General features: G+C 45.0%; 1 protein-coding gene across 1 annotated transcript in view; it reads right to left on the bottom strand.

Annotated features, from left to right (window-relative positions):
- Positions 1 to 13,270, bottom strand: part of LOC115132181 (plexin A3) — a 137,545-nt gene that overhangs the window by 33,511 nt on the left and 90,764 nt on the right. The window contains exon 10 of the mRNA XM_029664516.2: positions 7,087 to 7,287. Within this exon, the coding sequence (XP_029520376.1) occupies positions 7,087 to 7,287 (201 nt within the window). The remainder of the gene's footprint in view (positions 1 to 7,086; positions 7,288 to 13,270) is intronic.

Raw genomic sequence — 13,270 nt, 5'->3', positions numbered from 1 at the left:
AGAGATAGAGACAGCGGGTAGTAGCTACCAGTCAGAATGGGGAGAGGAGAAAGAAAGAGATAGAGACAGTGGGGTAGCTACCAGTCAGAATGGGGGAGTAGATAGAGACAGTGGGTAGTAGCTACCAGTCAGAATGGGAGGGGGAGGGAGAAAGAAAGAGATAGAGACAGTGGGTAGTAGCTACCAGTCAGAATGGGGGAGGGAGAAAGAAAGAGATAGAGACAGCGGGTAGTAGCTACCAGTCAGAATGGGAGAGAGGGAGAAAGAAAGAGATAGAGACAGTAGTAGCTACCAGTCAGAATGGGGGAGGGAGAAAGAAAGAGATAGAGCTAGTAGCTACCAGTCAGAATGGGGGAGGGAGAAAGAAAGAGATAGAGACAGTGGGTAGTAGCTACCAGTCAGAAAGGGAAAGAAAGAGATAGAGTGGGTAGTAGCTACCAGTCAGAATGGGGGAGGGAGAAAGAAAGAGATAGTAGCTACCAGTCAGAATGGGGGAGGGAGAAAGAAAGAGATAGAGACAGCGGGTAGTAGCTACCAGTCAGAATGGGGGAGGGAGGGAGAAAGAAAGAGATAGAGACAGCGGGTAGTAGCTACCAGTCAGAATGGGGGAGGGAGGGAGAAAGAAAGAGATAGAGACAGCGGGTAGTAGCTACCAGTCAGAATGGGGGAGGGAGAAAGAAAGAGATAGAGACAGTGGGTAGTAGCTACCAGTCAGAATGGGGGGAGAAAGAAAGAGATAGAGACAGTGGGTAGTAGCTACCAGTCAGAATGGGGAGGGAGAAAGAAAGAGATAGATGGTGGCGCTACCAGTCAGAATGGGGAGGGAGAAAGAAAGAAAGAGATAGAGACAGTGGGTAGTAGCTACCAGTCAGAATGGGGGAGGGAGAAAGAAAGAGATAGAGAGTAGTAGCTACCAGTCAGAATGGGGGGGGAGGAGAAAGAAAGAGATAGAGGGTAGTAGCTACCAGTCAGAATGGGGGAGAAAGAAAGAAAGAGATAGAGACAGCGGGTAGTAGCTACCAGTCAGAATGGGGGAGGGAGAAAGAAAGAGATAGAGACAGTGGGTAGTAGCTACCAGTCAGAATGGGGGGGGGGAGAAAGAAAGAGATAGAGACAGCGGGTAGTAGCTAAGTCAGAATGGGGGAGGGAGAAAGAAAGAGATAGAGACAGCGGGTAGTAGCTACCAGTCAGAATGGGGGGGGAGGAGAAAGAAAGAGATAGAGACAGCGGGAGTAGCTACCAGTCAGAATGGAGGAGGGAGAAAGAAAGAGATAGAGACAGCGGGTAGTAGCTACCAGTCAGAATGGGAGAGGGAGAAAGAAAGAGATAGAGACAGTGGAAAAGATAGAGACAGTGGGTAGTAGCTACCAGTCAGAATGGGAGAGGGGGAGGGAGAAAGAAAGAGATAGAGACAGTGGGTAGTAGCTACCAGTCAGAATGGGGGAGGGAGAAAGAAAGAGATAGAGACAGCGGGTAGTAGCTACCAGTCTACCAGTCAGAATGGGGGGGGAAAGAAAGAAAGAGACAGTGGGTAGTAGCTACCAGTCAGAATGGGAGGGAGGGAGAAAGAAAGAGATAGAGACAGTGGGAATGGGGAGGGAGAAAGAAAGAGATAGTCAGCTACCAGTCAGAATGGGAGAGGGGAGGGAGAAAGAAAGAGATAGAGACAGTGGGTAGTAGCTACCAGTCAGAATGGGGGAGGGAGAAAGAAAGAGATAGAGACAGTGGGTAGTAGCTACCAGTCAGAATGGGGAGGGAGGAGAAAGAGAAGAGAGAATGGGGGGAGAGAGTCAGAGATGGCTACCAGTGGGGAGGGAGAAAGAAAGAGATAGAGAGCTACCAGTCAGAATGGGGGAGGGGGAGAAAGAAAAGATAGAGACAGCGGGTAGTAGCTACCAGTCAGAATGGGGGAGGGAGAAAGAAAGAGATAGAGACAGCGGGTAGTAGCTACCAGTCAGAATAGAGACAGTGGGAGTAGCTACCAGTCAGAATGGGGGGAGAAAGAAAGAGAGAGACAGTGGGTAGTAGCTACCAGTCAGAATGGGGGAGGGAGAAAGAAAGAGATAGAGCTACCAGTCAGAATGGGGGAGGGAGAAAGGGTAGAGTAGCTACCAGTCAGAATGGGGAGGGAGAAAGAAGAGAATAGAGGGAGAAAGAAAGAGATAGAGACAGTGGGTAGTAGCTACCAGTCAGAATGGGAGAGGGGAGGGAGAAAGAAAGAGAAAGAGAATAGAGACAGTGGGTAGTAGCTACCAGTCAGAATGGGGGGGAGGGAGAAAGAAAGAGATAGAGACAGCGGGTAGTAGCTACCAGTCAGAATGGGGGGGAGGGAGAAAGAAAGAGATAGAGAATGTAGCTACCAGTCAGAATGGGGAGGGAGAAAGAAAGAGGGGGAGGGAGTAGCTACCAGTCAGAATGGGGGAGGGAGAAAAGAGATAGAGACAGTGGGTAGTAGCTACCAGTCAGAATGGGGGGGAGAAAGAAAGAGATAGAGACAGTGGGTAGTAGCTACCAGTCAGAATGGGGGAGGGAGAAAGAAAGAGTCAGCGGGTAGTAGCTACCAGTCAGAATGGGAGGAGAAAGAAAGAGATAGACAGTGGGTAGTATACCAGTCAGAATGGGGGGAGAAAGAAAGAGATAGAGACAGTGGGTAGTAGCTACCAGTCAGAATGGGGGAGGGAGAAAGAAAGAGATAGAGACAGTAGAGTCAGCGGGTAGTAGCTACCAGTCAGAATAGTAGCTACCAGTCAGAATGGGGAGGGGGAGGAGAGGAGAAAGAAAGTCAGAATGGGGGAGAGAAAGAAAGAGATAGAGACAGCGGGTAGTAGCTACCAGTCAGAATGGGGAGAGAGAAAGGAGATAGGAGATGGGGGAGGGAGAAAGAAAGAGATAGAGACAGCGGGTAGGCTACCAGTCAGAATGGGGGAGGGAGAAAGAAAGAGATAGAGACAGCGGGTAGTAGCTACCAGTCAGAATGGGGGAGGGAGAAAGAAAGAGATAGAGACAGCGGGTAGTAGCTACCAGTCAGAATGGGGGGGAGGAAAGAGATAGAGAAGAACCAGTCAGAATGGGGAGGGAGAAAGAAAGAGATAGAGACAGCGGGTAGTAGCTACCAGTCAGAATGGGGGGGAGGGAGAAAGAAAGAGATAGAGACAGGGTAGAGCTACCAGTCAGAATGGGGGGGAGGGAGAAAGAAAGAGATAGAGACAGCGGGTAGTAGCTACCAGTCAGAATGGGAGAGGGGAGGGAGAAAGAAAGAGAAGAGACAAGTAGCTACCAGTCAGAATAGAGACAGCGGGTAGTAGCTACCAGTCAGAATGGGGGAGGGAGAAAGAAAGAGATAGAGACAGCGGGTAGTAGCTACCAGTCAGAATGGGAGAGGGAGAAAGAAAGAGATAGAGACAGTGGGTAGTAGCTACCAGTCAGAATAGGGAGAAAGAAAGAGATAGAGACAGTAGCTACCAGTCAGAATGGGGGAGGAGAAAGAAAGAGATAGAGACAGCGGGTAGTAGCTACCAGTCAGAATGGGGAGGAGAAAGAAAGAGATATGGGGGAGCGGGTAGTAGCTACCAGTCAGAATGGGGGGAGAAAGGAGATAGAGACAGTGGGTAGTAGCTACCAGTCAGAATGGGGGGGAGGGAGAAAGAAAGACAGACAGTGGGTAGTAGCTACCAGTCAGAATGGGGGAGGAAAGAGATAGAGACAGTGGGAGTAGCTACCAGTCAGAATAGATAGAGACAGAATGGGGGAGGGAGAAAGATAGAGATAGAGCTACCAGGGTAGTAGCTACCAGTCAGAATGGGGGAGGGAGAAAGAAAGAGATAGAGACAGCGGGTAGTAGCTACCAGTCAGAATGGGGGAGGGAGAAAGAAAGATAGAGACAGCGGGAGTAGCTACCAGAATGGGGGATAGAGATAGAGACGGGTAGTAGCTACCAGTCAGAATGGGGGAGGGAGAAAGAAAGAGGGGAGGGAGGGAGAAAGAAAGAAAGAGATAGAGACAGTGGGTAGCTACCAGTCAGAATGGGGAGGGAGAAAGAAAGAGATAGAGACAGTGGGTAGTAGCTACCAGTCAGAATGGGGGAGGGAGAAAGAAAGATAGAGAGTCAGAATGGGAGAGGGGAGGGAGAAAGAAAGAGATAGAGACAGTGGGTAGTAGCTACCAGTCAGAATGGGGAGGGAGAAAGAAAGAGATAGAGACAGTGGGTAGTAGCTACCAGTCAGAATGGGGGAGGGAGAAAGAAAGAGATAGAGACATAGTAGCTACCAGTCAGAATGGGGAGGGAGAAAGGAGAAGAGAGCGGGTAGTAGCTACCAGTCAGAATGGGGGAGGGAGAAAGAAAGAGATAGAGACAGCGGGTAGTAGCTACCAGTCAGAATGGGGGAGAATGGGGGAGGAGAAAGAAAGAGATAGAGACAGCGGGTAGTGCTACCAGTCAGAATGGGGGAGGGAGAAAGAAAGAGATAGAGACAGTGGGTAGTAGCTACCAGTCAGAATGGGGGAGGGAGAAAGAAAGAGATAGAGACAGCGGGTAGTAGCTACCAGTCAGAATGGGGGGGAGGGAGAAAGAAAGAGATAGAGACAGCGGGTAGTAGCTACCAGTCAGAATGGGGGAGGGGAGAAAGAAAGAGATAGAGACAGCGGGTAGTAGCTACCAGTCAGAATGGGGGAGGGAGAAAGAAAGAGATAGAGACAGCGGGAGCTACCAGTCAGAATACCAGTCAGAATGGGTCAGATGGGAGAGGGAGAAAAAGAGATAGAGACAGCGGGTAGTAGCTACCAGTCAGAATGGGGGAGGGAGGGAGATAGAGAGTAGTAGCTACCAAAGAAAGAGGAGGGAGAAAGAAATAGACAGTGGGTAGTAGCTACCAGTCAGAATGGGGGGAGAAAGGAGAAAGCTACCAGTCAGAATGGGGGAGGAGAAAGAAAGAGATAGAGACAGCGGGTAGTAGCTACCAGTCAGAATGGGGGAGGGAGAAAGAAAGATAGAGAGCGGGTAGTAGCTACCAGTCAGAATGGGGAGGGAGAAAGAAAGAGATAGAGACAGCGGGTAGTAGCTACCAGTCAGAATGGGGAGGGAGAAAGAAAGAGATAGAGACAGCAGTAGCTACCAGTCAGAATGGGGGAGGGAGAAAGAAAGAGATAGAGACAGCGGGTAGTAGCTACCAGTCAGAATGGGGGAGGGAGAAAGAAAGAGATAGAGACAGCGGGTAGTAGCTACCAGTCAGAATGGGGGAGGGAGAAAGAAAGAGATAGAGACAGCGGGTAGTAGCTACCAGTCAGAATGGGGGAGGGAGAAAGAAAGAGATAGAGACAGCGGGTAGTAGCTACCAGTCAGAATGGGGGGGGAGGAGAAAGAAAGAGATAGAGAGCGGGTAGTAGCTACCAGTCAGAATGGGGGAGGGAGAAAGAAAGAGATAGAGACAGCGGGTAGTAGCTACCAGTCAGAATGGGGGAGGGAGAAAGAAAGAGATAGAGTCAGCGGGTAGTAGCTACCAGTCAGAATGGGGGAGGGGGAGGGAGAACGAAAGAGATAGAGACAGCGGGTTGTAGCTACAAGTCAGAATGGGGGAGGGGAGTAGTAAAAAAAACGTCAGGGCCTGAATATCAATCTCAGTGTGGTTTCTCTTTCTGTCAGATTGAGATGAAGCAGGGGAGTGTGAGGGAGGACTAACATTTACAGTTTAATGTGGTATACTCAATGTTTCAGCCTGTCCTTGTGTGTGGTAAACAGCCTCAAATGTTTACCTTTAGGTTTTTACTTTTTTATTTATTTAACCTTTATTTAACCAGGCAAGTCAGTTAAGAACAAATTCTTATTTACAATGACGGCCTACACAGGTGAAGTGATTAACACACTAGAACACATCTATTTAATGCTGATTTCCTCACTATATTCATAGAGCTGTTGCATTGTTCACACAGCATCTGCAGTTTTATGCTTTGAACAATCCAAACCCCAATGCCCAATCCTCTAACCTTTGTGCACTCACTTAATAATTGTCTACCACAAAACTACTTTTCAATTTCATTTTAAATGCATAGCCGCAGCACGCGGGGCGGGGGTCAGAGAAAGACATAACGATGAGGGTGAGGAAATGAGTGGAAACAGATGGAAGGACAACAGTTGCTCTTCGCAGCAGGGTCCTTCCGAAGGCCTTCACAATGTAGTGCGCCAGACAGCATGTGTCAGCCAGGGAAAGGACAACAATCAATCCTAACCCGACCCGCTGGGGAAGGGCGTGTGTGCTGGATACGTGATCCTCATTATTAAATTGCCACGGGACATCAATTGTCCTGTCAAAGGACAGTGGCCCACAGCCTGACCTTTGACCTCCAGGGGTTAAGGGGGTTAGAGGGGAGACACTCCGTGGCAGAGGGCTAGTCAAACCCTACCCAAGGAACGCTCCAGCACCTCCACCCACACCACATTCCCTTTCCCTAGGTCACATTGTCCAACCAAATTAAGACCCGCATCCTGTGACTGGCTAATTATTTTACAAGATTCCCTGGGGTTACTGTGACAACCAGATGGGTCACAGAAGGCAGCCGTCTGTAACATTACTACGAGACAGAGGGAGTAGGAGAGAAAAGGAGAGAGAGATGGGGTTCTAAGGAGCAATAGAGAGAGAGAGAGAGAGAGAGGGGTAGAGAGAGAGGGGTAGAGAGGATACTCTCAATGTCAGCTCTTTGACATGCCACATTTTTCACTGGGATTGAGAAAACAAGTTTAATGCTCTGAATTGATGCCTTTGCTGATTTTGCGGATAACGTTTTTTTGTGATCAGTGACTCAGTGGAAAGTCACCTTGATTTTTCTGCCTATTATTTCCATGAGACAGAGAGGAAGAGAGGGAGAGGGGAAGCATACTCTTTCTTTATATACGCATTAGTAAAATACCTGTGGAAAACTAGTTCAAAAGATCAGTGTAAGACAAAATAGTTTTTACACTGGACCAAGAACTCAAATCCAACAACAATTCACATCATATTTAACAGTGAATACTGTATAAATAACAACATTCTGCAGGGCCTGGAAATAAGGCTGTCAGGGCGGGTAAGTCATAATTATAGGCCATGTACTCACTGAGGTGTTCTGGCATTGGATACAGGAGCTGTTGAAGCGCACAGCTGGGATGCGTTGCATCTTGCCCTGGATGTTGAACACACACTCATAGTTCTTCTGTCCAGACTGAGGCTGAGGGAGGTTCCGGGCTCGCAGCGTGATTGGCCGAATGATCCCTGCAGGTACCAGGATGTCACTGGTGGGCAGGATCTGGGGACAGCCCTGAAAATCAACAAACAAAGTTACAAATGAACACAGCTCATTTTCTTTGTAAACTCATCAGAATACGGGATGCCGAACTGAATAATAAACATAATCATTCATTAAAACTTGGTCTCCATACCTAAAGAAAATGTATTGATTCCAGTTTATTGAGCGGAAAGCAGCAGTGAGTTATGTCCATTAGCAGCTCTACTTTCCCAACAGAGCAGTGGTACAGCCAACCAGATGTGAAAGATCTGCACAGAGGCCATTAAAAGTGGAATAGTTTGAAACCAAAGCAAACGGAGGTTAAAATCCCTATTACACAGCTGTTGGATCCATCTCTGATTTTATGAGCCACAAATCATACTGATGAAGCGGGAAATTAATATCTTCCTTAGTCCTGCATGTCTGCCTGTGCTAGTGAGGTGAGCACAGCTCCAGAGCCCAGTTAGGGTCCAGGCATTTATTAAAGGGATTACTAGTGACATTGTGGGAAAGAACACATAAAGGATCTCGGAAGTCACAGGAAAGTCACTATTGATGCAATGATTACAATCCGAGAAAATTGCTGATGTGCCCATCCCCAACCGAGATGCCACAGCAGGCTAATGTCCCTTCAGACCCCCTGTGTATTAAAGGATCTTTAGAAATAATCTGTTATCCATTTAGCGCTGAACAATAATCAAGGAGGCTGTAAAAGCAATTTGCCAGACTGGAGGTGATAAATCAGAGGCCTTGTCTGGGCAGGTGGAGGCGGCAAGCGACGAGGAAGGCGGTGGGGTGGAGGGGAGGGAGAGAAGCCTCTGTCTGCAGGACAGATACACCGAGCACCAGCCAACACCATGGTAACAATGATGCAACTCCACAGCTCACACAGCCATAAATCTTGTGCCTGGCAAGCGATTTGTAAAGGTTTGTATATTGGTGCATCAATAAATCTCATTTTCATATTCTGTGGATGAAGAGAAAGATTTACTTCCTGCAGGGAGGTGGTGGTGGTGGGCACAGGTGGTGGTGTTAGCAGGGTTCTGCCTGCATTTTGAATCCGATTTATCAGCAGCACCATTGAATAACCTCCATCTCCATAGTGAGGACAGAAGGCTTCAGACTGGAGATGGTTAGCCTTTTGGAAATGATGAAATGATGAATGGCTCAGATCGCTTCTCAACCCTGCTTTGTCAATTGGCAAATTGAAGTTCAAAACACCAAATAGATCCACTGATATCACATATGCCACATTGAGTCATCAGGGACCTAGCCTCAACACCTGGTTTGCCAGAAAAGGCAAAATTATGTCCAGTATGACAAATGTATACATCAAAGGTAATGTGCGTGAAAACATTTGTGAATAGCAAAACTTTCCCTGGTAACAGCCAAATACATTTGACTACATTTGTCAATTTTGACTGGATTCATGGTGAAAAATGAGATGAGACTAGAAACATCCTAGCAACCAGGCGATGGTATACAGTAGCACATCTCTGATGGCCTAAGAACTACTATCTTTGTAGAGAGCTCTAGTCAATGGCTGACATATACAGTAGGTACAGTGGATCTGGTTACTTAGAGCCTGTTAATTGGATTTTATGGCTACCTACATCAGAGTAAAAGTAGCATCACAAAGATACTTTGAGAGGTTGGCACAACAGAAGCACATGGTTCATCTAACAGAGTAGTACAGTCACAACTGTGACATATTTTAGGCGAGGAACTTAATGTTTTCTTTTTTTCAATTATTTGAGTGGACACATTATAAAACCCCAAACTACTATTACATTGCTTTGGAAGTACTTATTTCTTCTTCTTTTATCAGAAAAGCGAGAGTGTGTTTAATCCTAAATGTATCATTCTATTGGCCATTCAAAATAAACTTTAAGCTTTCTCTAAGTCGAAACAGGGTGTTCTCTGTATCTGCAACACTGTCATGTATAAGGCATTTCTACTGGTTTCTCTCAGTGGAGTTAGAATTTTTATGAATTCCTCTTGTCTGTGTTTCAGTGGAATTGAATATAAGCGTAACCCCAAGACGCCACCACTATTACCCCTTCATTCCCGTCTACTAAATTGCATTAACAAGCATTAATCGGCTGCATATTAGGGCTGAAGCAAGCACAGGATAAGTGGTTTGTTTATCAGAAACGTTTGTGTGACATTCTAAAAGGCCCAGGGCAGGTAAGCGAGCTTTGTCATGATGAATTGGGACTCTTTTCATAGGCTGACTGGAAGACAAAGAAGGGGAGACCCATCCTCCTCAGTGAATTTCATACAAATAAAATAGTGAAACACTAAAAAAGTTTTCCTTTTTAGATAAAACTATACTGAATATTTTCACATCACCAAATAATTGATTAGAACACACTCTTTTGCAATGAAGGTCTACAGTTGCCTCAACAGCACTCTGTAGGGTAGCTAGTTTCCGTCCTCTGGGTACAGCTCATGGTTCTCGCCCCCTTCCATACACTTACACAATAATTATGACAACTTCGGGGGGCGTACTCCAACCTATCAGAGTTCTTGCAGCATGAACTGACATGTTGTCCACCCAATCAAAGGATGAAAGAATGAATCTAGTACTGAAAGCATAAGCTACAGCTAGCTAGCACTGCGGTGCACAAACTGTGGTGGGTAGTAGACTCAAAGAGAGAGAAAGACAATAGTTGAACACTTTTGAACAAATAAAAGTATTTAAAAATGAAAGAGAAGCAAGAGAGAGAGAGAGAGAGAGTGTTATGACTTCTATGAATGGTGAGTGGAGGAGTCAAGCGCAGAGAGCAGGTAATTCCGTACGTGGAGCTTTTATTCCAAAGACAGCGGAGACACGGACATGCAAAACACAAGGGCGCAGGAAACAACCCGTCCAAAATAAACAGGACTAAAACTGTCCGGAAAAATAGAGATCACACTAATAAACCAACACCAATAAACAGAGAACAAGCCCGCACAATACCCAGCGGGCCTAGTGCCCTTAAATAACCTACAAACAAAACTAACTCAAAACAGGTGTAACCAATTAGACCCAACTAACAGAAACAAAAGGAAAGGGAATCGATGGCAGCTAATAGGCCGGCGACGACGACCGCTGAGCGCCGCCCAAACAGGAAGAGGCACCATCTTCGGCGGGATTCGTGACAGAGAGAGAGAGAGAGCTAGCTACAGTGGCAAGAAAAAGTATGCGAACCCTTTGGAATTACCTGGATTTCTGCAAAAATTGGTCATCAAACTTGATCTGATCTTCATCTGTCACAACAATAGACAAACATAGTGTGCTTAACTTGTTGAGGACGTGGTACCGAAGTGGGGACCACAATCAGCAGAAATGCTCAAGAGCGCCACCATAGAGGTTGATAAACCTCAAACTTTCATTAAAATTGACATACAATATACTGAATTAAAGCTACACTCGTTGTGAATCTATCGACCAAGTCAGATTTGTAAAATGCTTTTCGGGGAAAGCATGAGAAGCTATTATCTGATACCATGCACCCTCAAAATACTGCACCGTCACCTAAAACTACAGATTTTGCGTTAGCCGTCGCAAACGAAAACGCTGAAATAAAATATAAAACATTCATTACCTTTGACGAGCTTCTTTCTTGGCACTCCTAGATGTCCCATAAACATAATTTAGGGTCTTTTTTCGATTAAATCGGTCCATATATAGCCTAGATATCGAGCTACGACTCCGTTGCGAGTAAAGAAAAAAAATTAGCATTTCATAACGTAACGTAATTTTTTTAAATTCAAAAAGTCGACGATAAACTTTCACAAAACACTTCGAAATACTTTTGTAATGCAACTTTAGGTATTAGTACACGTTAATAAGCAATAAAATTCCTCAGGAGGCGATGTGAAATGATTAGCTTGTCTGTGGAGAAAATGATGTCTTGAAACGGTCGAACCAAAATCTGGGCGGGGACAGTAGGAAAGGAGTTCCCTTGTTTCGGTTAGACCAAGAATCAATTGCGCAACAAATGACGTGACTCTAGACAACCTGTGGAAGCTGTAGCCAATGAAAACTCGGCTCTATGTAATTCTGTTCGCTTTGAACAATTGCCTGTAGTCGCGGAAGAATATATTTTTCCATTTTCAGTGAACAGATTTTCATGCACTATTCGATGAAACGCACGTTCTGTAAATGCCACAGGCGTGATTTAAACAGTTTTGGAAACGTCTGAGTGTTTTCTATCCACACACACTAATCATATGCATATACTATATTCCTGGCATGAATAGCAGGGTGCTGAAATGTTGCGCGATTTTTAACAAAAAGCTGCGAAAATCTGCTTGAATTCTGAACTTCCCTAAGACTAATAATGCACAAATTATATAATTTTTCTTGTCTATAATGAATTAGGGATGCGCGATATATTGGTGAACATATCGGAATCAGCCGATATTAGCTAAAAATGCCAACATCGGTATCAGCCCGATGTCTAGTTTAATAGGGCTAGCCCAGAATACTGCCCCTTCTGGAGGAATTCGGCACCCATATAAACCATGATAAATTTTTGTCAAAAGTTGCTAATATATGCATATAAAAATTATTATCGAATAGGAAACACTCTAAAGCTTATAAAACCGTTTAAATTTTGTCTCTATGTAAAGCAGAAGTCTCAGGGCATGCATTCTCCCAAAGTCTCTCTTGTAATGGGAAAAGTTGCCACCACTTTGACGTCATCGTATACACACTTCCCAAGCAGTTATAACCATGGAAACAGTTTCTACGTCTTCAGCGTGAAGCCTGCTTTCGATGAGGCATGTAACTGTGAGAATCGCACGCTCACGAGACGTTCAGCGTGCCCAAACGTCCCGGTGACGCAAAAAAAAAGTTTCACCAATGGGAGCTGGGAAATTTCTCTCTCTTTCCCTCAGGATGGACTGAACAACGTGTGCTTCTCTGTTCGCCCTCACGATTGCTGTAGACCTTTATAACATGTTAAGGCTTAATTATAAACATAGTTTGACAAGTTTACTCGAAATATAATGTATACTTTCGACGTTTTGGTGCGCATCCACTTGAAATTTGCATACATTTCGACCGAAAAGTGTCTAGTTTGAGAACGGAAAGACACAGACTTGAAAACTGAAAGCTAACTTGGTGAGTATTAACCCTTCCAGTTCTTCTGAAGCAAGAACAGCCATGGTAAGGGAATATTTATGTCTTCATTTTGGGTTTCTGTCGACTCCAAGATAGAGGAGTCAGTATGCTAAATGAGAGCGCCGACTCTCTATTATAGCCTAGTGAACGCCAAATGTAACGTTAAAAATAATTGTAACATAGCGATTGCATTTAGAAGAAGTTTATCTTGCCATACATATGTAAAACATGCATATTTAGTCAAAGTTTATGATGTGTATTCCTTGTTAGCTGACGTTATCTGCCGGAGCTATTTTATTTCTCCTGACATTGCAGTAGCATTTTTTGAACGATGCATAATTGTAAACAGAGATTTATGGATATATATTGCATATTATTGAGAAAAAAATGAATGTACTGTGTAACATGTTATATTACTGTCATCTGATGAAGATTTCAAAAGGTTAGTGAAATGATTTTTCTTTTAATCCTGCGTTTGTTGATTGCATATTTTTTCCTACTTGGCTATGCTAATGAGGTATGTATGCAGTGGTGGTTGGACATAAATATGTGCTATGTTTTCGCCGTAAAACATTTTAGAAATCTGACTTGCTGGGTAGATAAATAACTTCTTTATCTTTCATTTGAGCCATTTTTCAAGCGATTCTGTGGAGGTTAAATATTTTTAGGATTATTTCTTGCGTTCCCTGCGCCACATTACAGCTCAGGGGGGATGGGGGATGATCCCAAAGGGGATCATGTGTCCCTGAGGAGTTAACACCAATGTTAAAAAACGATTTCAAAGTTACCGTGGATACCTATATAACGTAGGTACATAATGTAATGACGCCACGTAAAATGTTGCGCTACACGAGCAACACATCATTCCTAACCTAGCCTACAATGTCTGCTGTGTGGATCAGG

Source organism: Oncorhynchus nerka, linkage group LG7 (assembly GCF_034236695.1).
Source record: "Oncorhynchus nerka isolate Pitt River linkage group LG7, Oner_Uvic_2.0, whole genome shotgun sequence".
Taxonomy (NCBI): Eukaryota; Metazoa; Chordata; class Actinopteri; order Salmoniformes; family Salmonidae; genus Oncorhynchus; species Oncorhynchus nerka.
Note: the sequence above shows the minus strand (reverse complement) of the source record. Positions and strands in the feature narration are given on the sequence as shown.